Source organism: Blennius ocellaris, assembly GCF_963422515.1.
Source record: "Blennius ocellaris genome assembly, chromosome: 14".
NCBI classification, from domain to species: Eukaryota; Metazoa; Chordata; class Actinopteri; order Blenniiformes; family Blenniidae; genus Blennius; species Blennius ocellaris.
Window position 1 is genome coordinate 12,830,434 of NC_137663.1, and position 25,834 is coordinate 12,856,267.

At 45.2% G+C, this 25,834-nt stretch overlaps 3 protein-coding genes across 6 annotated transcripts in view; 2 read left to right on the plus strand and 1 right to left on the minus strand.

Moving 5' to 3' along the window:
* Positions 1-12,841, plus strand: part of fryb (furry homolog b) — a 36,063-nt gene extending 23,222 nt beyond the window's left edge. Inside the window, exons 40-65 of one of the 3 annotated variants that reach the window (XM_080508790.1) lie at positions 7-98; positions 250-343; positions 529-748; positions 991-1,112; positions 1,242-1,429; positions 1,514-1,608; positions 1,723-1,921; positions 2,015-2,236; positions 2,448-2,646; positions 2,790-2,887; positions 3,072-3,242; positions 3,356-3,496; positions 3,615-3,800; positions 4,071-4,235; positions 4,421-4,495; positions 4,646-4,816; positions 5,400-5,594; positions 5,736-5,870; positions 5,956-6,170; positions 6,935-7,139; positions 7,297-7,446; positions 7,599-7,697; positions 7,837-7,920; positions 8,419-8,529; positions 9,101-9,336; positions 9,525-12,841. In XM_080508790.1, coding sequence (XP_080364916.1) covers positions 7-98; positions 250-343; positions 529-748; positions 991-1,112; positions 1,242-1,429; positions 1,514-1,608; positions 1,723-1,921; positions 2,015-2,236; positions 2,448-2,646; positions 2,790-2,887; positions 3,072-3,242; positions 3,356-3,496; positions 3,615-3,800; positions 4,071-4,235; positions 4,421-4,495; positions 4,646-4,816; positions 5,400-5,594; positions 5,736-5,870; positions 5,956-6,170; positions 6,935-7,139; positions 7,297-7,446; positions 7,599-7,697; positions 7,837-7,920; positions 8,419-8,529; positions 9,101-9,336; positions 9,525-9,783 — 4,127 coding nt within the window. In that variant the 3' untranslated portion in view covers positions 9,784-12,841. Of the gene's footprint in view, positions 1-6; positions 99-249; positions 344-528; positions 749-960; positions 1,113-1,241; positions 1,430-1,513; positions 1,609-1,722; positions 1,922-2,014; positions 2,237-2,447; positions 2,647-2,789; positions 2,888-3,071; positions 3,243-3,355; positions 3,497-3,614; positions 3,801-4,070; positions 4,236-4,420; positions 4,496-4,645; positions 4,817-5,023; positions 5,595-5,735; positions 5,871-5,955; positions 6,171-6,934; positions 7,140-7,296; positions 7,447-7,598; positions 7,698-7,836; positions 7,921-8,418; positions 8,530-9,100; positions 9,337-9,524 lie in introns of those variants that run through there. The other 2 variants (XM_080508788.1, XM_080508789.1) reach the window with 2 other exon arrangements.
* Positions 12,842-13,360: 519 nt separating this feature from the next.
* On the minus strand, positions 13,361-15,119 carry zar1l (zygote arrest 1-like; the record flags this gene model as incomplete). Its single annotated transcript, XM_080508972.1, has 5 exons — positions 13,361-13,504; positions 13,578-13,652; positions 13,744-13,836; positions 14,508-14,531; positions 14,661-15,119. 5 exons carry the CDS (start codon positions 15,117-15,119, stop codon positions 13,361-13,363), a joined length of 795 nt encoding a protein of 264 aa, XP_080365098.1.
* A 1,794-nt stretch (positions 15,120-16,913) lies between these two features.
* The window catches only part of pds5b (PDS5 cohesin associated factor B), a 28,674-nt gene continuing 19,753 nt past the window's right edge, over positions 16,914-25,834 (plus strand). Inside the window, exons 1-3 of one of the 2 annotated variants that reach the window (XM_080509516.1) lie at positions 16,914-16,983; positions 24,582-24,709; positions 25,307-25,510. In XM_080509516.1, the coding sequence (XP_080365642.1) occupies positions 24,602-24,709; positions 25,307-25,510 (312 nt within the window). In that variant the 5' untranslated portion in view covers positions 16,914-16,983; positions 24,582-24,601. Of the gene's footprint in view, positions 16,984-20,386; positions 20,486-24,581; positions 24,710-25,306; positions 25,511-25,834 lie in introns of those variants that run through there. The other variant, XM_080509517.1, reaches the window with a different exon arrangement.

The window sequence follows — 25,834 nt, forward strand, 5'->3', positions numbered from 1 at the left end:
TGGCAGGTCTGGATCACTACAGACCAGAAGTGTATGAGCACAGCAAACGCCTCCTCCTGCACCTCCTTATTGCCCTCTCCTGCAACAACAACTTCCAGGTCAGAATGAAATTCTATCACTTATTATTACATCAACTGTTCATAATGTACAGGAGCCATAGAAAGTTATCCGTTTTAAGAACATACAGGTGTGTTTAGTCCCTGGCAAATCTCCTCAGGCATCGTTGAATGTTCATTGTTGTGGTTTCAGGTAATCGCTTCAGTTCTGATGCTGACGCGAGAGATCAGCGACAACAAGACCCTCACCATTAAGTCCAGCTACCACACAGAGTACCAGCAGTCACGTAAGCAAAAACTCGCCAGCATTTGTTACTCCTGTGACATTTTCCAATGTACATTGACCTTAAGTAAGTGTTGGATCAGCTTTCGCAATGGAAAACCAATAGACAGAACAAACTTGCATGACAAAGCATCAAGGACAATGTATTTATAGTACAGCAATATGTACTCTGCCATCATGTTCCATTAGATGCACCTGATTTTCTGCGCGAGTGGCAGGCCTCCCCTGTGGTGGACTCTGGGCTCAGCTCCACCTCCAACTCGTCCTCTGCCAGTCTGGGTGGTGGCAGCACTGCAGGCAGTGTTGGAAATCTGCCCCTTGTCACACCCGACGACCTGGAGGATCTTGAAGATACACAAAATGAGACGGACGAGAAGACAAACAAACTCATCGAGTTCCTCTCGACCAGGTAGACACACAACTCCAGTGACCCCCATCTGTTCAGTTCTGCAGGCCTGATCACCGTATTTAGCTATTTCGGCATGTTCATGCAACGTGACACGAGTGTGTCCATGTCTTCATGTGCGTGCAAATTCCACTGTGGTGCCGCTGTGTACACCGCGGACGTATTTAAGCCCCTCTGTAACCTGTAATGTGGTGCTACTGGTGGTGGGTATACAGTGCCTGGAGTACTGTGTTGTTGTTGCTCAGAGCGTTTGGACCACTTTGGGTGCACGAGGACATCACACCTAAGAACCCCACCTCCAAGAGCACGGAGCAGCTCAGCAATTTCCTGCGCCATGTCATCTCTGTCTTTAAGGAGTCGAAATCAGGTGAGGAAAAGCTTTTTTTTTTTTTTTTAATAAATAAATGTAAGAACCACTCATCTTCAAAACTTAGTTAATCACATTCAATATGTACGCATGTTTGCATACATCCTTTTTTGGTTTTGCGCTTCACAGACTTCCACCTGGAGCAGCAGGTGAGCGATGTGGCCCTGCAGACGGCGCTGTGCAGCTCTTCACGCCACTATGCCGGGCGCTCCTTTCAGATCTTTCGAGCCCTCAAGCAGCCAATCAACAACCACGCTGTCTCGGACCTCGTCTCCCGCCTCGTCGAGGTTGTGGGAGAACACGGGGATGAAGTGCAGGTGAGCACGGTATCAGCCGATACCATGAATTTATGTTATTCTTGTGGTTTTGATTATTTAATGCTAAACAAATGTGCATTTCAGGGCTATGTGATGGAGGTGCTGTTGACGCTTGAGTCAGTGGTGGTGAATCTTGCTGAATGTCTGAAAAACAGTGACCTCATGGCAGCACTTACCAGGTAAGCCTTTGCATTTTTTTTTTTTTACTTTTTTGAGTCAACAAGTAACGGATTTAAAACAAACAAACAAACGAAGCATAAAACCCACACCAAATGTACCTTTTTGACCAACAGGACGTCCTCACCAGACTTTGTGACAAGCGACAAATTGATGAACAGGAAGAGCACAGGTCAACTGAACTTCCCGGGCCCGGGATTTGTTGGTCTGTCATCACAACGCCATCAGCGCTCCTACTCGGTCCCCAAGAAGTTTGGGGAGTGTGGCAACCAGCTGAGTGATCCTCCTCGCAGTGCAACCCTGGATCGCATTCAGGCAAGAAATTAATTCTTTTTTTTTTTTTTTTTTTCCCATCTCTGTGAAGAACAGGACCTGTTAATCATTTGGATGTTTATTTTCAACCAACAGGCCTGCAACAGTCATGGTCTTTCCCGTACTGGGAGAACCCCGGGGTCCTGCTCATCCTCAACCAACCGTATTGACCCCAGCGCTCTGTCCGATCCTGCTCACGTCTCCCACCCCTCGTCGATACTGGCCACTGTCTTCTGGGTGGCGGTGTCACTCATGGAGTCAGACTTTGAGTTTGAATATCAAATGTCACTTCGCCTTGTACACAAGCTGCTGTCAAAGGTATCCATCAGTATTCTTATTTTAGAAGTGAAGCACATTTTCTTATGAAAAGCTCTGCAGGGTTAGCAACAAGCTATTGAATACGTGGTAAACAGTTGCTGCTCTCAAAGTAAATACTGTTCTTCTGTATCAGGTATTCACAATGTATCTTGGAAGAGACACCACTGATCATTCAACTTCAGTTAACTTGAAAAACCCTCTTATTTCCAAGGTCCCCTTGGACAGGGCAGAGAACCGTGAACGTCTGGAAAAGCTGCAGGCTCAGCTGAGGTGGAGCGGGTTCTCTGGGATACAGCAGCTCTTGTTGAAGGGGTTTACCTCGCAGGCCACATCTGACCTCACCTTACAACTGTTCTGCCAACTCACGCCCGTCTCCCGAGTGCCTGTCGTTGACAGCTCACAGTCCATAGGTATGTCCCGGGGATCACTGTTAATTCTATTGTGTTGCATTCCAGATTTGTTAAGACAGTTTTTTTTTTTTTGCTTCTGATAAAGCCTGTATCCTTATTTTTTCCACTTCAAACTAAAGTCTGAGCTTTTCTTTGCTGTGCAGGTTTCCCTCTGAATGTGCTGTGTCTGCTGCCCCACCTTGTGCAGCACTTTGGTCACCCGACGCAGTTTTGCAAAGAGAGTGCAGAGAGGATTGCACAGGTACTTTTAAATCTCTTCAGCAGTCATGATTCAAGTGGTCGTTGATGTCCTTTTGCTTTTCTTCAACTCTTCTCTGTCTAGTAAAAGCAACTTATGAAAGTGTAAATCAAGCAGAATCATGGCAGCCCTGAAGTTTCTTTCATGTCCCCCCCCCCCCCCACCACGCCATCCGTCCCACTTCCAGGTATGTTTGATGGAGAAGAACACAAAGCTGTCCCATTTGGCTCACGTGATGACGCTCTACAAGACGCGCTCTTATACGCGGGACCCGTTCTCCTGGGTCAGCGTGGTTTGCCGCTACCTCCATGAGGCTTTCTCTGACATTACACTCAACATGGTCACCTACATGGCTGAGGTGAGCTCCGATAAATGACTTATCTTTTTATATATATATATATATATATATAGTCAATGGTTAAATGACACTCCATTGCTTAATAACACAGTTCATGTTTGTTCTCCTCTCAGCTGCTGGATAAGGGCCTGCCCAGTATGCAACAATCTCTTCTCCAGATCATCTACTGCCTGCTCAGCCACATGGACCTGACTGCTGTTCACGTCAAACAATTCAACGCAGACGTCATGAAGACCATCGAGAAGTTTGTTCAGGTCGGCGCCCTGCAATACAACATGATTTTCTTAATTTCTGACATTTATTGTGTGATTGTGTGGCATGAATCCTTATCTTGTGTGTTCTGTTGTTATATTTTGACATCTGATTTTATAGACAATCCACTGGAAGGACGCTTTGAACATCCTAAAGCTGGTGGTTTCTCGCTCTGCCAGCCTCGTCCATCCAGTCTACGGCCACTCGCAGGGCGACCTCTCTAATCTTGAGGTCAGCAGAGTGTGGGACGGCTCCTCCAAGGCCCTGCCTGGGAAAACACTGGATTTCACTTTTGACATCTCGGAGGTAACAAAGAAGCTGTTTGGGATCTCTTGTAAATGTGGGCACTGTTCTCTCGCAGGTGGATTTGACAGCCTTTTTTACAATTTACAACAGAAAATGAGATTTTATTTTAGATTATAAGCTAATGTGCAGCAGGAAGTTTTGCTATTTTTTTGTTTTCCATACATATTTCTGCTTGTCTCTTCCTTTCAACTTTCACAGTGTCCTAAATGTTTTTGACACTCAAATGATTTTCATATGACCCCACCTTTTGTTTTTTGTTTTTTTTTCAAGACTCCTGTGATTGGACGTCGGTTTGATGAGCTTCAGGGCTCTGGAGGTCGAGAGGGGAAGGCCAGAGCTATGGCAGTAACCCGCAGCACTTCCTCCACTTCTTCTGGGTCCAATTCAAACACCATCCTGGTGCCTGTCAGCTGGAGACGACCACAATCATCTCAGGTAGTGTTTGACCCCCCCCCCCCCCGATTTGATTTATAGCCATCCAGCAGAAGTGGTTTGTTTTTATTTATGCAGCTGTCACTCGTTCAGTCCGTCACGATCCTGTTCGGTATTGTAGGAAGTAGTTGACCTGTGATTACCCCTTCGTAACACTTTTTTCCCTTTCTTCTTTTAATCGCATGAAGAAAAGAACCAGAGAGAAACTGGTCAATGTTTTATCTCTTTGTGGACAAGAAGTCGGGCTCACAAAGAACCCATCGGTAAGCATTTTGTAATACCTTGTAATCTGTTTTTGACATCTACAAAAAAGGAGGTCACTATTTTTGTTAGATTTTTTTTTTTTTTTTATCACAGAAAAATGCTTTTTGGACCAGATAAGATCTCATCCTCACATCCTTCCCTCTCTGCAGGTGATCTTCTCATCGTGTGGCGACTTGGACATGATGGAGGTGCGTGAGAGCGGCGTGTCGTCTGAGGAGGGCGGCACCAGAGAGGACACGCTTGATGACACCGCCAGCGAGCAGCAGTTCAGGGTTTTCCGAGACTTTGACTTCCTGGACGTGGAGCTGGAAGACGGAGAGGTGAAACGTTACCTTCACACTGCATTTTCACCGCCCGGATATGTTGCGGAGTCAAATATCCAACCTTTTCTTTCTACGGAATTTAAGTGTTCCCGGAATCTGCCGTCTGTCTTCAACAGCAGTTTACTTGCGATGTATTACTCTGTCCTTTCCTCGTCCCTCTCTCTGTCTAACTCTGTGTCTCTCTCTCTCCCCCTCGCTGCCCAGGAGCTCCAGGTAAGGTCTCTCACACGCTACATCTGCTTTCATCAGCGCTGTGGTTTTTCGCGGCTCCTGTGTTTCACACTGAAAAAGAAGAAATGTGCTTTGTTTTGCTCTCCCAGCTTGGTTGCAGAACTGTATTTCTGATAAAATTGCTGTTTTTATGTAATGAAGTGGTATATAGAAGTCTTTTGGTGATAAAGGTGATCATATTGGATGCAACCAGTCCTGCCAGCGTATTCCCATGCCATGAAATAACGGTTCATTTTTTTTGCATCTTGTGCTCGTTACTAAAGCAGCTTTCCGTTGTCTTTTAAGCTGCCCACAAATCGCTGGCCTCTGCCCTTTTCTTCCCATGCATATGCGTGTGTTCTGTATCTAGGGCGAGACGGTCGATAACTTTAACTGGGGTGTGCGCCGGCGATCCCTGGACAGCACAGAGCTGGGCGATCTGTTGGAGGAGAGCCAACACTCGGGCAGCACTCCCAGTCTGGGACACGAGGACCCTCACGATTCAGACGAGTCCTCAGAAGAGGAGGAGTCCTCAACCAGCCAGAGCCTGTCTCATTCCCAACTCGTGCGTAGCCGTCACTGCTGGATCAATACAGCGTTAAACATGCGCTGAAGCCTGAACACTTGTTGCATTTTGCAGTGACACAGTTGGAATTTGTCACTCGATCAAAGTCATTGATGTTCCTGGTTTGCCATTCTGTTTCAGACCAACCCTTCTCCATCGGAGGAAACCAATCATACTGATTCACTGTCCACTTCTTATGACACATCTGCTGACCCCCAGTCCTTCAATGCCACCACCCCGGGGCAGGGAGCGCTCCATGAACACAACATCCTCCATGTGAGGAAATGATCCATATTCCCACGTGTTTGACTGGATGCACTTGTTGTCATGAGCTCCATTGCTTTGCCTCCGTTTTCACAAGGGGAGGGTGTGTGGAGAGGACGAGGACACTCAGGCTCACGATGACGAACTGTCGCTGAGCGCCAACGAGCTTCCTCCCGGCTCAGACTGCGGCGAGAGTTTCACGCTCGAGCTGCCGGGTCAGCCACAAGACCAGCTGCTCAATCTGGACCGCAGACTCAACCCGGACTACTGCCAACCACCACTGGACTTTCTAGACCCCAACTGTCTGCCCAGGTGAGCATGATGTTCAGAAAACAGAGAAATGTTTTTCATCCTGCAGATTCGCTCACAACAAAACTGAACAGTGAGACTGTGATTTTGCGTGTGTATAGGCCCAGTGAAAGAAATTTGGACATTTATTAAAAATTTACAGATTTATTATTCTGTTTAGAAAACTATAAAAAAATTTAATAGCTATGGAATAATGTACAGTTGCAAGTATTTCCAATTGCATAATTTAACCAATTAACTTTTTTTAGTGTGGTAAATACTTTGCCTAGTAAACTCAGGCTGATTGTCATATTACATTTTCAACTAATTGTCAAAGCAAAATGCCTTCTGTCAAAAAAAAAAGCTCTACCACCTATGGGTTTTGGCGGAAATCAAATATCTGTTTATATCTGCTGTTTCTGTGATGGCCCAACACATTAGTTTGTAGGCTTGACACACATGGAGAGTTTTAACCTTTTTATATAAATCAAGTATTACACATTCTTAAGCCAAATGTTTTGAGCCTGAAATGTTTTTTCGAAGTCATTAAAACATTTTTTTTTATATACGCATTGAACCAACTTTGTTGAAACGTTTACCTGGAACAGAGGCTACAATATTGTTCCACTCATATAATTTCATAACTCAGTGCTTTTGTCACGAGTCAGTTGTTTTTGTTTGATTTTGTTTACATGAATACTTTTTTTTTCTTTAATCAGCTAAGTATAGTTATTTTTTTAACCTTTTTGTTTGTTTGTTTGTTTGTTTTTTCATTTCCATTGCTGCAGCTTACGTGATGATGTAGATGATTTGGAAGATCTTGGATTTCCTCCTCCCCCTTCCCCTTTTTTCTCCGCCATCTTGGCGGCTTTCCAGCCAACCGTGTGTGACGATGCTGAGGAGGCGTGGAGATGTCACATCAACCAGCTTGTGATGGACTCCGATGGATCATGTGCCGTCTACACGTTTCAAGTCTTCTCATCTCTCTTTAAGGTAAATAACACGAGGCCGTTCTCACTTTTCCGATTGTGTTTTAGTGTCACTCTGTTCATCTCGGTCTTCTTTTCTCTCTCGAAGCAATGTCTCCTATTCTGAAGGATACACAGCCATTACAACTTAATAACGGATCAAAATGACCTTTCTTTTCCAGAACATTCAGGGGAAATTCTGCACCTTGACAACTGATGTTGCCACGTACCTCGGTGAGGGATTAAGAGGCATTGGATCCAAGTTTCTCAGGTCCTCACAGATGCTCACCACATGCTCTGACTGTCCGACAATCTACATTGATGCGGACACTGTGAGTACTGGTTTTATACTCAACTGGCTCAGTGCTGATCACAGTATGTTTGTGAAACACAGTAAAATAAGATCGAATGGAATTATTCCATCAGACATATGGTACCCAGGCCTTTTTCTTCTGGTTTTTATTCTTTGCATTGGTAATTTCAGATTATGTCTTATGGTCTTCTGGAGAAGATGAAGTTTAGCGCACTGGAGTTGCAGGAGTACCTGGATACCTACAACACTAAAGAGGAAGCTGCTGTCTCGGTAACTCAACCTATGCACACAATTTTTTTCTTTCTTTGGTTCATGTGTGTGATGGGTTTTTTTTCCCCGAGTAAAAAAGTATTCAAAACCTTTCTATTTTTTTTTTTTTTTCCCAAAATTGTTTACTTTCCTCTTTCAGTGGCTGAGAAACTGTAAAGACACGTTTCCCAGGTGCCCCGGTGACAGTGTGGTTACCTGCCAGCCTGGAGACTCAGAGGAGAAGGTACAGACACTCATTTATATGAGTTTTAACCTTCAGATATCAGAGATTCACCGACGAACTTGCTCAGTAACTGAATCTTGACTTCATATTTTGGTCTGTGGGCTCATGTGCGAACTGAAATACTCACTGCCTTGGCATGTCTGCAGTGTGTTCCTGTTCTTCCCTGCTAATTTTCCCAGGCAGTGAAAAGCGAAACTTGCGTACACTGTTGTCTAATTCTTCTGAGCCTCTCTCTAAATGCTGCGCATGTGTTTGATTGACGCTTTGTCTTCCTCTCGCCTCACTCTGACGCCCTAACATGCTCTCTCGCTGTCTAGCAAATGGAGTCTCTTGCAGTAAGTTCTCTTCCAAGTTTCTCTACGTCGCTGCCGTACATTTCTCTAAAACTGCTCAATATAGTTGAATCAGATAGTTATAATAGTGTGAGATTGTAATCCTCTTGTGTTCCCTCCTCCACGGATGAATCTGACCCTTCTTTGATCCTTTACCGTCCTCCAGCAACTGGAGCTTTGTCAGAGGCTCTACAAGCTGCACTTTCAGCTCCTCCTACTGTTCCAGTCCTACTGCTCGCTCATTGGTCAAGTTCATGCCATCAGCTCCGTGCCTGAGGTGAGACACATCATTCTTCATGAGGACATTATGGAGTGTTTAACACAAGCTGTTTTTCTTTTTTGCGCCAAGAACACAATGCAGGCCACATGGTCCACTGTTTTCATTTAAGCATGACATCAGTTACAAATCCCACCAAGGAGCATCCTGCTGTGTTTTTGCTGGAGTATTTCTGAACACGACATTGTTGGATTTAAGCTTGAACATGGCACAGACATCTGGATGGATCAGACACATGACCTTGACTAGAGCCAAAACTTTCTTTAAAGTTTTCTGCTTTGGTCAAAACCAGGAGATTGTACAGCAGCTGAATCAGCAAGAAAATATCTGTGACACAGTATATTTATATTATTTTAGATGCTACCAACAAATGATAACGAGTTTCTATACCTCTTTCCCAATGAATGAAACAATTCCTTGTGCAAACATTTCAAGTGGAGTTGACTTTTAAAAATGCTCTTATGATATTCTGTAAAAAAAATCTTTCGTTGTTTTGCCACACTTGAATGTTCAAACCCACTTGTTGACACAAACCTCACGCAGACTGATCCCACTCCTCCGTCCTCTTTAGCTGCTGAACATGTCTCGGGAGCTCACGGGTCTGAGGACCAGCCTGCAGGCGGCAGAGGCGGCCGTCGCCAGCGACTTGGAGCACAAACACTTTGCCCACACGCACGCCCACGCGACCCAGGTGGCAGCCATGGTTGTGCCCAACTTCTCCTCCTCTGAGGCCGCCGTGCAGGCAATCCTGGAGTGCCTTAAGAATCACGAGTTCACCAAAGCCGTGCGCTACATCCAAGAGTGCAGGTGAGTCTCACAACTGTCCACGAGTGTTACAGTCGTCCGTTGAACCGCAATGACTTTAAGAATTCTTGCTTGAATGAAGCTGCTGCATGTGAGTGAATCTCCAAAGGACACTGCCTGATGACTAAACCAAACAAGCCATTGCACATTCACAAGCTGATCTGCCCCACTTCTTTTTGTTTGCCACTCAGGCGGCAGTGGCCCCACGGTGTGTTTGGGGGCAGCTCGGAAAGCGAGGTCCAGACGCTGCTCAACATCTACTTCCGCCACCAAACCCTGGGGCAGACGGGCACCATCGCCCTGGTGGGCTCGCGACAGGACCTCAGCCTGATCTGCTCCAAGCTGCTGGAGCTCAACGGGGAGATCCGCGACATGATCCGCCGCGCCCAGGGGTACCGGGTCGTCACAACCTACCTCCCCGACTCCAGCGCCTCCGGGACCAGCCTCTGACAGGACTTCAGGAGCCCCCCACCCCCTCCCTCCCCGCCTTCACCGCCCACGTCGCTGCAGCCGCTGACCCTCCCGAAAGCGCAGCCGCATCTGCCCCGGGCTGCTCATGCGGAGGAGGCCCAGCACCCGCACACCTGGCCGCTGCCTCCTCCGGTGTGTCTGCTGCCCCGGCTGCACGGCTCCAGACACGCGCCTGCACCTCGCCCCGCCCAACGCTAGAACCAGAACCACATGAAGACTATGACTGGAACTACTCTTTGCACTCCTCATTCTCATCCACGGTAAACTCTGACGCCTCCTGGCTCGATTTTCCTAAACCTCCGGACCTATTGTCGTTACCGAATTGCTCCAGTGCTTCAGGCCGAGCAGATTTTACGGCGCCGCACACCCAAGAACCAAAAAGAAGTTGTCTAAACGAGTACAGGAGTGTCTATCATCCTTTCAAAGGACACGCGTCACACATTTCACCACCGTCACACACACACCGGGACAGACGGCGTACGTCCCACTCTCTCCCCACGGTGGCCTCCGAGCCCACCTTGCTCACACACTCCCGCGCCAACGCGTCGCCGGTTTCCGCTCATGGCTCACATCTCCCTCATTTCCCCCACTCCCCGTACAAACACTCCAGCGTGTCCTCAGCTTCAGACACGAGTCGGGGTGCGGTCTTAACCCGCGGTCCCTCTCGGTCTTCATCTCCTCCCCCGCCTCCCCCTCCGTGTCCCACCGGCCCCGGAGAGGCTGCGGCGTGGGGTTGCTGCTGTTCCCTCGGCAGTGCCGCGACGCCCCTGTCCCGCTACCTGGGGAAGGTGGGGCATGCTGCCTTGCCCCTATTGAAAGTAGGGGGGCTCCTGAATGCTGAACCGTCGGATGTTCAGACTTGAGACATTAAAGTTTCCACACCAGAGGACCTAAAGAGCTTCAACCTTGCGTGGATCCAAAACGCCTGAAACCAGCTGTTCCTGACTGACCCTCAGATCGTTGTGTCTGGGGGGGGGGGGGGGGGAAGAGAGTCAACGAGCCTGAAGCACGTCGACATGTACGATAAGGAAACCTATCCCACGTATACTGGGAACTCTCTCAATCCACTGGATTCCACAGATCGTCGTCTGCTGATAGAGAAGACCTGATGTGATCGTATCGAACGCCACCTTTGCTTCACAGCGACCTGTTGTAAAAACGACGCGCTCCTCGTTAAAGTCCTGCTTGATGGTCATCATTCAGCAAGGGATCCGCTCTGCACCAGAGGACCCGGGAAGGTTTCGAAGCCTAACACATCCAACTTGCTTACCAGAGGAACCGGATTGACTTGCGCTGCCTCCTTCAAGAAGGATGTTATTTGTCAGTAGTATCAACAGAAACAGTGAGGAATCGACCTGTGACATTATGTAGCATCACTGGAAGAGTTTCCTCTATTGCACTAAATGGAGTTTTAGTATTAGTTCTTTTTGTAATGTTACAGAAAAAAAGGGGGATTAAGCGACTGTTTTCTTACTGTGAGAGAAAAAAAGGCTGTCACTTTCACTGACATGGAAATGCCAAATGCTGGAGTAACCTTTTCTCTCGCGTTTTTGTCTACTGTTCTGAAGAAACTGTGCAATGCATGACCCAGATGAATGCTTTCTACTGTACACAAGCCCCCCCCCCCTCCGCCTCCCAGACGTCTGCACACTGACTAAGAATCACTGACCGACAGAGTGGACGCAAGATACCCGAGCGTGATTCCTGCTTTCGCCCCGTTTGTACTCCGTGCCAGCGAAGCGGCTCGTCCTCTGACTGCTGTTGTAAACATTGGTGGGCCGATCATGCCGTTATCTGCGCGTGGCGTAAACTCCCCCGTGGCTCGTTGTAGCATCGTTAGTGAGCGTACACACTGTAATCCTCACTGTCCTACACTGTTGTGTTCACATGCCTTATTAGGATGGCGCATGTATACACTCAAAACTTGTCTGTCTGTATGCTGTTGATAGTTGTCGTCACACAAACCCGAGCAGCGGGCCTTTGTGTGTGTGGTCTGTAGTAACGCTACACTTAAGGGAAATGCTGACATTCAGCACTCGCCGCCGACGTTCAAAACAAAACCTGCGCGACTACTGAAGCTAAGCGCCTCCCGTCATCGGTTCTCCCTCGAGCTGCCATTATAGCCCTTTGCTGTACAAATGTCTTTTTTTTTCCTATTTATATGTGATCCGCCACAAATCCACACTCATTTGATGTAGGTTTTATATTGATGTTTGTTCCTTCGAGTCAAACTGCCATGCATGCATCTTTTGTGTACTGTAGGGAGTGTTTGAAATATTTATTAACAAAAATCATATTTTATCTGAAAGATATGTTTGTTTGTATGAGGTACAAAAGGGAGCTTCAAGCTCATTGGGTGGGTGTGCGTGATTTTTCTGTGTGTGTATGTGGGGGAACGCGTGTTTGCATGCCAAACGAGAAGTTGCACATTTTTAAAGCTTTTTAGATGAAGACAGTAGGTTTTTTTTTCCACCGTGTAAATACTTTTACAGCCTTTGTGAAGTTGTTTTGAGTTGAAGCTCTGTACAAGTTGGTGTCAAAAGTAAAGACATATCAAAATTATTACTTGTGCTGCTCTCTTCACATCTGGATATCAAACCAAGGACTCTTCCAACTCCCATCTCGTGTTTGAGTCATTTACATTTTTATTTCTATCAGAGTATGAAGAGGGTAATTTCTTCCTGTTTGTTGGACACATTTAAACCGACTTGTCCTTGACTTTAATTTGGGCAAAAGTCAGGAATTCATCAGGCGTCTTGTCTTTTATATCCTCGTGCAGCACACTGCACCCAATATTCAAGTGTGATAAATTAAAGACTAATCAAGTAAAGCACATTTAGACTGCTCAAGCAGTAAAAATATGCTTTCATGTCAATAAGGTAATGCTGCATAGAGTTCCTCTACCTGAATACTTGTGATGAATCCCCATCAAAACAAGCTGAATGGGAGCGTCCATTAGTTCCAGAATTGCTGTGAAAATTGTATGTACTCCTCCAGGCTCACAGCAATACCCTGGATCAAGTCTGGGCTCTGTATGTAGTCATAGGGTTTCTCCAGATAATACATGTTCTTCAAACCAGTTGGATTTGAGTGTTGGAGTTCTTTCCTTACATAATGCCCAAGGTCAGCTGAGGAGCACCGGGTCCTATATAGCAGTTAAGACCTTGGCTGAACCAATCTCCTGTTTCCACACTTTCTTGCTGCTGGATTGGTCGTTCAAAGCATTTCAATTTTAGGCCTAGTGTAACATTTCCTGAAGCTTTCATTCGTCTCAACATGGCAGCATAATGGTCGACAAGACATTAGGTCTGAAGTCTGCAACACGCCCGATCAATGTTTTCAGCAATGGCAAATTCATACAAATCTTCAATAATCACAACTGTTGGAAGTGCAACATACATTTCATAAACTTTATTTTCATGGTGGGCTTCAGGATTAGTTTGAGGAAAGGGGGTAACCTGTCATGGAATCAGTGATCGTTCTTTGATGGGCAGTACACGTTTTGCCAGCAGTGACCTTCATGACAAATGCACATCATGCGTTTGCAAAGGACGGCTCAGACGATGTATTTGAAGCTGTAGGTGGTGTCGCAGGACAGCCTCATCCCTCTGCAGCGGCAGCACAGGTCCTGGCGGTGAGGCCGCTTCATGTTGATGTGCCTCTGCTTCTTGTCACAGTCGCAAGAGGTCTGAGAGCAACCCTGAGACCAGAAACCAGATCATTAGCTGCTGGGACATTTCCTCAACCTGACCGAATGATGGTGATGCCCTTACCTTGCAGAGAATAGACTCCACCCTGTACGGGTTAAAGCCCCCCTGACATTTCCTGCAGAGCTGCTTATAGTACACCTGGCAGAATTAAAGAAAGAAAAAAAACAACTAATTGTTAAACGGATGTGGACAAGTCAGATGTGTGGTATTCACGTGAACAGACGCGTACCTTATTGGTTCCAGAGATGCACCACACGTAGGCACTCTCCCATCGGATGTTGCACTTCTTGCAGTGGAAAAAGCCATACCTCTGCTCCAGGAACTGAAAGCAAAGGGAACTTTCCAGATGCAATGCATCAAAAGCCCATCCCATATTTGACAGATTGTATTATTTGTTCATAGATCTTTTCCATTGAAACATTTGGAATTTCATTTGTTGGAAAATGTTAATGCAGTTGTAGACCATGACCAATAAGAGAAAATGTCTGCCTTCTATTACCTAAAGATCCAAATATTATCTTGTTGGGGGGGGGGGGGGATCTTCAGAATCTGAAGCCCAGATTTTGCTGAAAACTACTACATGCAGTGATAATCAGTGTGTGGGTCATTACACAAGTTTCCCCCAAACACACCTTAATTCAGAATAAAGCCATCAGAAATGCATTTAGGTTACCAATTTGGATATGGTAAAAAAAAATAAGCATTGCTGCAAAACAGTTGTGACATTGCAGAGCATGTATAAATATAAAGTTGAAAGAAAGAAATCCAGTATTCAGTCTTAAATTACAAGTTGAGGGAAACAATGTGGTGTATAAGGGGTTTGAAAACGTTTACCAAATAATCTGCCTCAAGTTTATTTTCCATGTTTGTGTGCAGGGGGTGGGGGCTACTGAAAGTTAAAGAACTTTCCAATTAGTTCTTTAACTTTCTGCTACTGAAAGTTAAAGAACTTTCCAATTAGTGTTGTGAATCTGATAACTGCAGGAGTTGAACCTGGAAGTTGGAGCCTTTTGGAGGCTGCTGGGTGGAGGTCTTCATCTCCTCCTCCTCCTCCTCCTCCTCATCCTCATCAGCATCATCATCCACCACCACCGCCACCGCCGCCTCCTCCTCCTCTTCTCCACCCTGCGGGGAGCAGGGCTCCACCTCGGCTTTAGCCGCCCCCTCGCTCGCGCCGTCCTCCACGGGCTTCACGCACACCCTGCGGTCAAACACCTGGGAGTAGATGGACACGGGCCTCCGGAAGCGCAGCGGCGTGGCGCACTGCTCCTTCGGACCCGGGCTGCAGGGGGGCGACGAGGAGGAGGAGGGGGAGGAGGAGGAGGAGGCCGGGTGGTGGTCGTCAAAGAAGAGCGTCTTGGGTCCCAGAGAGCACTGGACGATCTTATCCACCCGGGCGTTGACCTGCACGCCGCACTCCCTGGTGCTCACCTTCTGGGTCGGGGGCGGCAGGATGGGCGTGACCTGGGACAGGATGGCCTTGCAGAGCTCCAGGTAGTTGAAGCCATGGGGGATCATGAAGCGACCCTCCCTCTTCTCCCAGCTGCCGCCGTGGGCCGGGGGCGGGTAGCGGGGCTTGTAGGGTGGGAACAAGAACCCCTCCATCCTGCAGCCATGAAACCGGTCCTCCTCGGTTCCCCCCCCGGGATTTATAGCCCGAGCTGCGGCTGATTGCTTCATTGACATCAGGGGTGAGCAGAGTCCCGCTGCAGCGTCTGACAATAACAAACATGTACTGAGACACCCCGGGAAAAATAAATAAATAAATAAAAAGTATGGGACAGATTTGGTCCGGGAAAACGCTCAAGCCTGTACAAATACCTGTCTGTCCTCGCATTTCCATGATAGTTTTAATAATTCTGCGTTTCTCAAAACTTAATAAAAAAAACAAACCCAAAAAACACATGCTGTTTCTTGTTCTTGGTGAGTTTGATCAGAAACTCCAGGGCCGACAGTAAGTTAAGACTAATGTAATAAATCTTTTTCGGTTATCTTGAATAATCTGTACTTCCATAATTTCCATTTATTACTGTTATTCCAATTAATCTGACTTAATTTTTTAAAACAAAGTGAAAAAGCGTTGAATTCACTGTAATGAAGTCATTCTCAATGCTGTCGACAGTTTAACACTGTAAATCTGAAATATTATATTGGAGCTCCCCCTATAGCTCATGTTTGCCAGGGACCCATCATAATGAGGAAGACAAAGCAAACAGACTCACGAGTCAATTATTAAATTATTTGATATAATTTGATTAGTTTTATGTTTTGTGGACATTTGCAGTAATTTAGAATTTTAAAAAAACAACCGCATGGACATGGAAAATCAATTTCCACAAGATGTAGTTTAAGAAGGACGGGTGTGTCAATGGATAAATGAATTGGTTTTGAAAGCAAAGAGTGAAATAAAAACAGCTTTATGTCGAACTAAAATGTGTTTCAGTAAAGCTTTGATAGCGTCACTGCCTCATTAAATTATCATTTTTATATATGCCTTTAAAAATGTGAATAGTGCTGTTATGCTGAAAATCAGCAGAGTAGATTGTAAATATAGTTTATAGTCGAGGAAACATAAATGTGATCCTGATTAGAACATAAGGTTTATTGTGACTGTGTCTCATTTTCACACAAAACCCGCCTTTTAAACGGCGGGTCCATGGTGCGTTCACATTTATCTGGAACATGAAGACTTACAGTTTTTGTGAGTTTATCCATATTTATAAACTTGAACAAATCTGCAAGGTATTTGTATGTGAGTGGGAGTGCTGCAGCGCTTTTACAAGAGTCAGCAATTCCTGGCACATTCACATCTCTCGTTTGTGGCTCCTGGTCGTATCGGCCTGCCCTGCATTGATTATTTTGTCGGCATAGTGTTTTTCTCTTTCTTCATTATCCACTAACACTGATTACAGATGGCTGCCACCCCTCAGTATGTCTCTCCTGCAGGCTTATTAGTGGTGGGAATTGACTTTCTGCTTGCTCTCCTTGGTTGATGTTCTTTATCCTTGTTCGCGACTTTTTATTAGAATATTTGTATTGGAGAAGAGTGTGTGTGGGTTTCCTTCCACAGTCTAACAACATGCATGTGAGGTGTGTGTGTGCGCGCGCGCGCGCATCTCTCGAATATAAATTAATGACAACACAGGCAGTCAATCTATCATGTACTCAGTTTCTTTATTTCTAAACCACTTTTTAGAATGGAGCTTTAGGAAACGTGATCATTGCGCTGTGATTCTTAAATGCATGATTTGATGTATATTTTATGAGTTTGTGGTGAGTTGTGTGTTTTCCGAGCTGCCCGTGAAAGCTCCGTGCGTCCTGAGCCCCATGCCCTATAGGTGGCGCTGCGCGCTCACGCCTGGTTCGGACCCATGGGCACTCAATCTATACATATTGGCGCCATTTTGGAGCTAGGAGGGGGAAGAGAGCTGCAGAGGAGGACACGATTTATCACAATTCACCGTAACAGGTAAGAAAATGCACGAACGGGCTCGTGGTTTTCGAATCGGAAAGCGGTGGTTAATTTTAGTTTCGCGCGTCGCCGCGTGGAAGCGGGTTTGAATCTGGGACTGCGTCCGCGCGGAGCGAGCCCCGGGATCCAGCTCTTGAAAGGTGGAGCGCGAGCCCGCCTCGCTCGCCTGTTCTCGGCAGCCTCGTCCGACTTCACAGCGCTGAGTGACCCGCTCGTGCGGCGTAAAAAAAAATAAATAACAAAAACAACACAAAAAAAACCCAGAAACCACATACACACACAGTCAGTTCGTGAAAATGACCGTGCTGCGTTTGTTCGCAGGGACTCGACCCCGGCTCGGAGCAGCGGGGTCCCGGTGTTGATTTGCGGGATAACGGTAGTTAGCCGGGCTGTTTTGTTCAGTCCTCTGTCACTGATTGCTGCTGCTCGCGTTAGCCCCGGAATGCTAATCACAGCTAGCCGCGAAGCTAGTAGCCGTTAGCCGGCTAGCTGGCTCGATTAGCCGCGCTCAGCATTACAGCAACAAGCTATTCTAATCTAAATCTATACAGAATAGCAATACATCTTCATAAAGCCTTCTATGTCCAACTACCGTCTCATTGTCATAATAATTAACTTTAATTCGGAAACCGCGCGTATTTTAATTCAGGATTATTTTAGCCACTAAAGCGCATTGTTTTTTTTTTTATATAGCAGCGACCTGATTTCTCTGAATTTGATGGCTGAATAATGGATAACTTTAAGAAAAGATAATAATAATACTGTGTGCACTGCATATTTCTTCACTGCACGGCCGTGAGTTATACTCCCCAGTGTTGATATTAAATAAAGCCACCATGAGACTGATGTGAAAGGAGGTGTAGATGCTGCAGAAGCGGTAATCTGGAGGGATTATTATCAGATTCGGGATGATTAGTGAATGTTGTGTTGGTGAGTCGTTTTGGGCACACACGCACACACACACACCCTGTGTGCTGCAGTGCATTTCTTTTGACAGCTTCTCAAGCCTGTAGCTCTTTTGGATGGTGCCATCCACCACACTGCGGACTGCTCCGATACGTTTCATTTCATAGTTCAGAAATGAGCATTCACTCTCATAAAACCACCTTTTCAATTGTGTGATCTGCTCATCTAACTCGTACAGTTCGCACAAAGACTTAACTGCAGGGTGTTGTGTTGGGTTTAGTGGCATTTGAACTGATCTTAAGCTGCAGTTGATGCAAACATGGTCTGATTATTGTGTAAGCTTTTATAAGTGATGCACATATTTATTTAATTGCTGATTCCGAATAATGTATTGCGATGTGGAGACTATTAAGATATTCTAAAATGTTTACTACGTGGTAATTAAAAAGAGTAATCTGTTATGGGACAAATGATCACATGCGTTTTTTTCTTGACTGACTTTTTAAATATCCAATTAATCGGTTATCAGTCAATCTTGTATTGTCTGTACTTCCCTGTAGTAAGACCTTAAAATTTCAGTGATATTTGATCCCATTTAGACATTTTTAAATAAGTTGTCAATGTGATGTTTTGGCACTTTCCAGTGAGTTAATCTTGTATAAATAGCATTTATTGGTGCTAATTTATGCTGGCTTCACAGTGTTATAAAGCTAAAAAAAAAAAAAAAGTATTGAAATAGCCTCTGAATGTTAAACCTTGCAATTTAGAAATCTTTCAATGAGTGCCCTCTGCATTGTCAAGTAATATTCCGATTTTAATTGCACTTTACAATGGCAGTTGATCCACAGATAAATATTAGATATAAAGACACACTTCCAAGCCTGCCGATGGGCTTCGTCTCTGTCGGTTGCTGATATGTGGGCAGAAATGCTTGCATCGACTTGTTCTTCTTTTGAAGGAATTCACAATGTCTGTTGTTATTATGATGACTGTTGATGGATGCTGGCTCGAGGTCAAGCTTCTTAGTGTGCGCACATTTTAATCTTTTACTTCACTGTGTCACTATTGTTTAACCCGATTGAAATAAAAGGTAATTTATCGGCATTTTTATTGGCAGAAATGTCTCTTGATGACTTGCTGATAATCTGCTGCGTAAGGAAATACTTATTTGTCTTCAGCCCATTCACACTTGGCATTAACGTGCGTTTTGGATGACCCGATCACGTGGTGAGCCCCGGCGCAGAATATATACATTTGTGCGTATGACGCGTTTCAGGCTAGCCACTTGAGTTTGGTTTGTATTGCTATCTGACTTTGCGTCACTTCTGATGAATAGTCCGTTTGCGATGGGAGTCGTCCAGCTTGTGCTGGACGGTATCGTCTGCTCAGGCCACTATAAGGCACCGTGCCTCTGCAGACCCTCAGGCATGGACGTCCATGTTTTTTTTCTCCCCATTGTTTCTGTAGACTGCAACCCAGATAAGCACTTTCTCTTCAGCAAAGACAAGGTACATGCTGATGTTTACGTATTACATAGGACATAATTTCCTGCAACGCCGCCGTCCCAGGACGCATTCCAGACACGTGCTTTTCACACTACAAAAGTGGATGTGGTCAGATGTGTCTCTGACTACTTGAGGAAGCGCTTTCTTGTCTGTTCACACATGTTTTTAACATAGTGAAAAACACTAACCACATGTGATCAGATCACCCAAAGCACATGTTAACGCCAGGCATAAACAGGCCTTTGGTGTTGCAGGTTGTGGTTGTCATATTCATTCCAACTATATGAAAACAGCAGAAATTGGTGGACATTGTTACTTTGATTGTACCGATGCCCGCACACAGTCATCGTGTCTTCATGTGTGCCTGGAGATGGTCTGCTTTCTCTTGCGGTGTTGCTCTGCTGGTGGTTTACCACAACCTCATTTCAACCTTTGTCCTCTGCATCACCACTGATTCAAACGGATCCTTTACACAAACATCTATTTCATGTGATCTTGGGGAGGGGAAACTGGATTCTTAGTCAGTGCCTTCCTGTCCAGCCCAGGGTCCCCTTTGCTCCGTGTCTCTGTGGCGCGCCCGCACGGGGGTCGTCGAGTTCACCCCGACGGCCAGCTGCTGTCCGCTCCTCGCTCTGTTTGCTGATGTTTCCCCGTCTCTCCACCGATCGCCCGCGGGGTTAAATCTGAGCGTGTCACCAGTGAGGTTCAGATTAGGTTAGAAGAAGTGCTCCGAGTCTTCACGTGTCTGCTGGCAGCTGTGTTTAAAGGGCTAAAGTGGGCAGAGCAGGAGCGACGGGCAGATAGAAAAGCCTCGGTGGGGGAATAAATGTGTTTGACGGTGATAAAGCAGTAATGAGTTGAAAGTAGCCCGTGCTCGGGAGGTTGAGCGTGAGGCTCAAGCTCGCCTCTTTGTGATTATTTACTGCTGCTTCTTGTGAAACGTTCCCCAGTTGATGGTACCCACACAGACGCCCCAGGTTGAAGAATAATCCGCTCTGATTGGTCGCCAGGTCTCTCTGTGTGTCGAAGTGGTGGAACAAGAGAGGGATGGACTGAAATTTGGCAGCAGCTGTGGGGTGGAAAAGAAGGTCAGAATCAAGCAATTTGGCAGCCCGCCAGCATCCTGTGTGTATGTGTTTTGCTGCGCTTGTTGTAAAAGCTCGACTGCGGCTCCAGAAAAATGATTTGGTTGTGATTCATAGCCGGGTTCTGTGGCCCGGCCTCTAAATAAAGCCCGGTCGGCAGACCTACTGACCCACACTGCTTCACAACAATCAGTCGTTCTCCTCTGATACAAAAATGTCAGCACAAATTGAAGTCACAGACCAGAAGTTCCCCAAGTTCTGCTGGTTATTGTTTAGATTCTTCCTAACTGGTCTTTTTTTGTATTTTCTTGAGCCACAAATGTTGGTTTAAGATGCATTATTGGGATTTTTTTTCTCCTCCCCCCCACACGCATTGAAATTCCTAGCTGCCTTTTTCTAGATCATGATTTAAACAACACTCGCGTTATCTCCACTATGTAGGAGTTGCTGCTGCCATCTGCCGCTTTATTGAAGAATCAATTTTTATATTGTTATGTTGCCGTTACAATGCACAACCCAGAGGTAAATGACCTGTTCCATCAAAGTAAGCTTGTTTTGTAAACAAGTGCAGCCGTTTCATTCTCATACTGATGTTATACAGTGTGTATTTATCACGGTATTTTGTTCCTGGTGTTTCGTTGACTCGTGTGGAATGGGAAAAATCCTCAGAAGACTGTTGAACTTTACCACAGCTATTAAAGTTTTTAAACCACTGCATTTTAGTTCAGGGTCACGTAAAACTCAATTTCACCATGAGTGGGCTGGACTGGTAAAATGGCACATTAATAATCTTTAAATTTAAACTGTAAAGTTTCTTTGTTGTTTTTTTTCAAAGTCTGTTTTTGCCTCACCAAACAAATTACCTAAAGTCCATTTTAATGATCCCCTCTGGTTCAAACTACAGTGAAATGTCTAAAAAGCTTCTCCTACAATTGTTGAATTTGGTAGCTAGCTTTCATGTTCACTGATATCTCAGCTCAGGTCTCAGTGTCATGTTGTGTCTGCTCCTCTTAAGAAAGCTGTTAAATAGTCAATGACTTCTTTGGAATTTTTACAATAGGCTTGGTCACTTCCTGGGCTGGATTGGAGCCGCCTCCTTGCCGCTTTTGCCCACGGGCCTCATGTTTGACACTGATGATTTAAGTCATTGTGTATTCAGAGGCCTGTAGATAAGAGATAATTGTTATTCAGGGATTAAGAAATTGAATGGAAAAGAAGCAAAAGAGGAAAAAACAAAGATAACTGCTTTGCTTCTGAAACGGTGAAGGTGGGAAAACAAAAAATCTGGAAAACTACAATCACAGGCAAGAGAAAGAGCACTGTTATTTGGAAGAACAAATCTCAACGCACCAAGACTCATAGTTCTTAAGTGTTTGTACTTATTGCAAATTCTATCTTTTATCAGTTTGTGTCTTGGTACCGAGTATATCCAGGCTTCTTCTCTGTTCAACATGCTGAAGGATATTAAACTAATCGGAGTCCCTTATTATAGTCATTATTTGGTTCGAGCTTTGTGAGAGATGCGTGAAAGAGGATGGTAGTTTTGGTGTAATCATGTGTTAGAATTTAGCTTTTGTCTTACTTTGTTTGTCGGTTACACTATGTAGATTACTTTTTTTTTTTTTTTTACAATATCGTCTGGGCTCTGACTCTCATGTCAGCTTCCTCTCATTTCCTTACAGGTTGAGATGTGAGGTTGCACATCATTCTAACTTTCCGAGCTCCTCCAAATCAAAGTATTGATACTAATAGATTAATATCCGCAGGTTCTGTTTTTGCGTTTCTGTCATTGCTTCATGTCCACTCCATTCACAGGAGTTTTTCAAAGCAGATCACCCAAAAACACATGTATTTTCTTCAAGTTATGATTATCTTAAGGTGTTCTTTGTGCATCATAAAGCTGATTATCTTTGTTGATATATTTCTTTATAATACAATTCTGTTGGCGCTACTTTAAAAAAAAAAAGTGACACTACCTGTTCTACAGTGTCACAATGTATTGCAATTGCACCCTAGTAATGCGGAGTCTCTCATATTACTGGAGTCCTATAATTATACAGACCTAACAGCTATTTGACATATGTGATTATAATTTATGATACCACTCAGAAAATATGGCGGTGGGTGTCATTTTTCATCTTGACAATCTCGAAATGCAAATACTTAAACACGCCCTTCTCCAGACAAAGTGAGGAGGTGCTCACAGCATTGTTTAATTTGTTTTTTTTGTTGTTGTTTTTTAATGTTACTGGAGGGGGTTTCACCGAGAGTTTTATCTCACTCGCCCACAGTCGGTGGGGAAGAACAGACACCAGCTTGTAGAGCACACTAACCAGCCGACACACAACTTCAGGCTCAGCCAGTTCATTTAGATTTCATACAGCTGACATTATAATGATGGTGTATAATGGACTAATGTTGGTCTATGTATTGTTTGCTTACATGGAGCAGTTTTAATTACAATATCAAGATAAGGGGGGTCTTGACTAGCATCCTGAAATGAGACATTCTGGAGGAGCAAAGCGTTATTTTTGGTTAATGCAGTGGTCGAGAAATACGTCGGACAGTCGCTCATTACTGATAAAAAGGTTAAGGCTTTTTCCAACATCCTGGCTAGTAAAAGCTTTGCTTGGACAAGTGAATTGTCTACCCACCTTGCCCTAATGGGCCAGTGGGGTTTTTTTGCGTTATTTAGTTTTTTTCCGACCCAACCTGCGGAGATTTCAGATCCATGAAGCATCTTCTCTGCTTCACCGTCTGGTTAAATGACTCCTCAAGTGTTTTCCTGCCGCTGCTCTGCAAAATGTGGTATGGATTTCCTGAACGGAGGCGGGTCTCAATGATTCGGGAAATCCATTCCACAGTTTGCAGCCAGCAAGGAGGCTACGGAAGTAGCGTTGCGGCCATCCAGCGTATTACAGCCTCGTAAAATCAAGAATAATGATAATATTATTAAAGCAAACAGCTCTGGTATCGGAATAATATCAGTATCGGCAGATATTCAAATTTGGGTGTCTGGATCGGATAAGAAGTCAAAAAACCTGGATCGGTACATCCCTAACGGATCCACATTATGTTTCACATCTGTTCTGACCGTTTGTGATGCTAATAAACTTTAGCTTACCATAAACCTGTCTTATTCTTCATAGTGTTGCAAATAACTTGGGGAGTAGTTCTATATTTTCATCAAACTTTTGCTTCGATCCAGTAAAAACTGCATGATTACTGGACCATTGTCCACTAAGAAAATGTTTTAGCATTTGGCGATCCCTGTTCATGGTGTCATTTCTATAGCTAAACATGAAATATATTCTTACATTGCAAGCATTGATTGTAAAACATCACATCCGCTTCAGCAAGCGACTGCTCTCTTGTATGATACTTAACTGTGAAGTAGTCCGAATTTAGTGAGGTATTACACTCACGGCTCATAATGCAGACGCTTGTGTATTTATAAACCGTGAGTCAAGCTGCAGTTTGTGTCCCAAACGGGGGCGAAGGTAAGATGTAGGAGGGAAAATGAAGTCACAGTCCAGGGTGGACACATTTCTGCTCTTTCACCATCATTAATGGCCCAAAAGCAATGGCAAGGTGGGAAAAGGTTTGCTCAGCAGCGGCTGCCAGAGCGGAGGTTGCCTGATCGGGACGCGAGCCGCACACCACTTTAAAAGCCAACAGGACGTTTTGTATCATGTGAAAACCTTAAGTACAAATTGGGTGTCATCTCGGTAATGAAATGTGGAGTACAATGATCGCAGCGAGTCTCAGTGAAAAGTCAGCCAATTCTCGCTCAATGCGGCAATTTCACTGTGGATTCAGCTTTTTGAAGGCCATTACCGCGCTGTGAGCGCCTCACTGAATATTTCAGAGGTTGCTCTATGGCAGACAACTGTGGAAGCTTTCGAATGTGAAAAAGATTTTCCACGGGCATCAGAAAGTTAACAATGTCCTTCCCCGGGTTGAGATTCAGCAGGTTTTCAAGGCTTCGGGTGTTCAGTCTCTTTCTCTCTCTGCTCTCTGTCACATCTGTCCTCGTCTGGTTTAATATCGCTTAACTGTTATTCTCTCTCTCTCGCTCTCTCTTTCTCTCTCTCCACAGGCAGTGAAGAGCTAAAGAGGATGGCTCACTCTAAAGCTCGAGCCGCAGACGGGAAGGTGACCTACCCCCCGGGGGTCAAGGAGATTTCTGACAAAATCTCCAAAGAAGAAATGGTCCGCAGGCTCAAGGTCGGTGTCAAACATTTCTGCTGCAGCCGCATCTCCTGTTTACACAGCGGCCATTTAAGTCGGACGGCAATTGTATTTGGGGGGGAGGGGGGTTCCTGAAGGCCTCCAGTGGTCGTCACTTGCTTCAAACAAGAGTATTGTTTGATACTGTATTGGTCTGAATACTCGTATAACTGTACATGTTTGAAGAGTAAAATTCTATAAAGATGATAAAATGTTACGTGCAGGGCTCGGTTTAATGTTGCTGCCAACATTTTTTTTATGTGATTCATCACAGAGTTTTATAGTAAGTGTGTTTTCCCCTCATTTCATCTTTTTTTTTTTTTTTTTTTTAACTGCGGTGCAGATGACACACAGACTTTACTTTTCCTCTTGGGGATAAACACCTGAGGAGTGGAGCTGGCGTCAAACACTCACTTTGGCTGCGAAATGGTTCAGTTCACCTCAATAACAGCAGCCGCCATCTCCTGCCCGAACACATCAAATCTCCAGTTAACCTTCCAAACACAAGCGAAACAAATCATTAAACCTTACTGTGACAAGCCAAACTCTGAGTATCTGTCATTCCCTGACGCCCGCTCCGTCTTCTCTCTCCAGATGGTTGTGAAGACCTTCATGGACATGGACCAGGACTCCGAAGAAGAGAAGGAGCTCTACCTGAACCTGGCCCTCCACCTGGCCTCGGACTTCTTCCTCAAACACCCAGACAAGGACGTCCGTCTGCTGGTGGCCTGCTGCTTGGCAGACATATTCAGGATATACGCTCCCGAGGCGCCCTACACCTCCCCCGACAAGCTGAAGGTAGCACCAGGAGCATTTCTTTACTCGATGCTGTATCTCTGTGCTCCGTCACAATGACTGTTTTAATCCCGGGACAACTCCCGCTGCGACGACTGTGGAGTATTCGCTTAAATAAACCTCATAAATTGAGTATTTCTCTTGCCAAGTGTGCTTGAGCTTGAGACTGGAAGCTCTACTCACACCTGCATGCAGTCGCAGAGCCAGGATTCAGCAGCAAGACATTTTAGTGTGTTTGAGATGCGAGAGGAGGTTTATCTCATTTGTCATTCTGAACCCTCGCTGTATTTTTTTTTTTTTATCAGATCTGTGCTCTTGTGTCTTTGT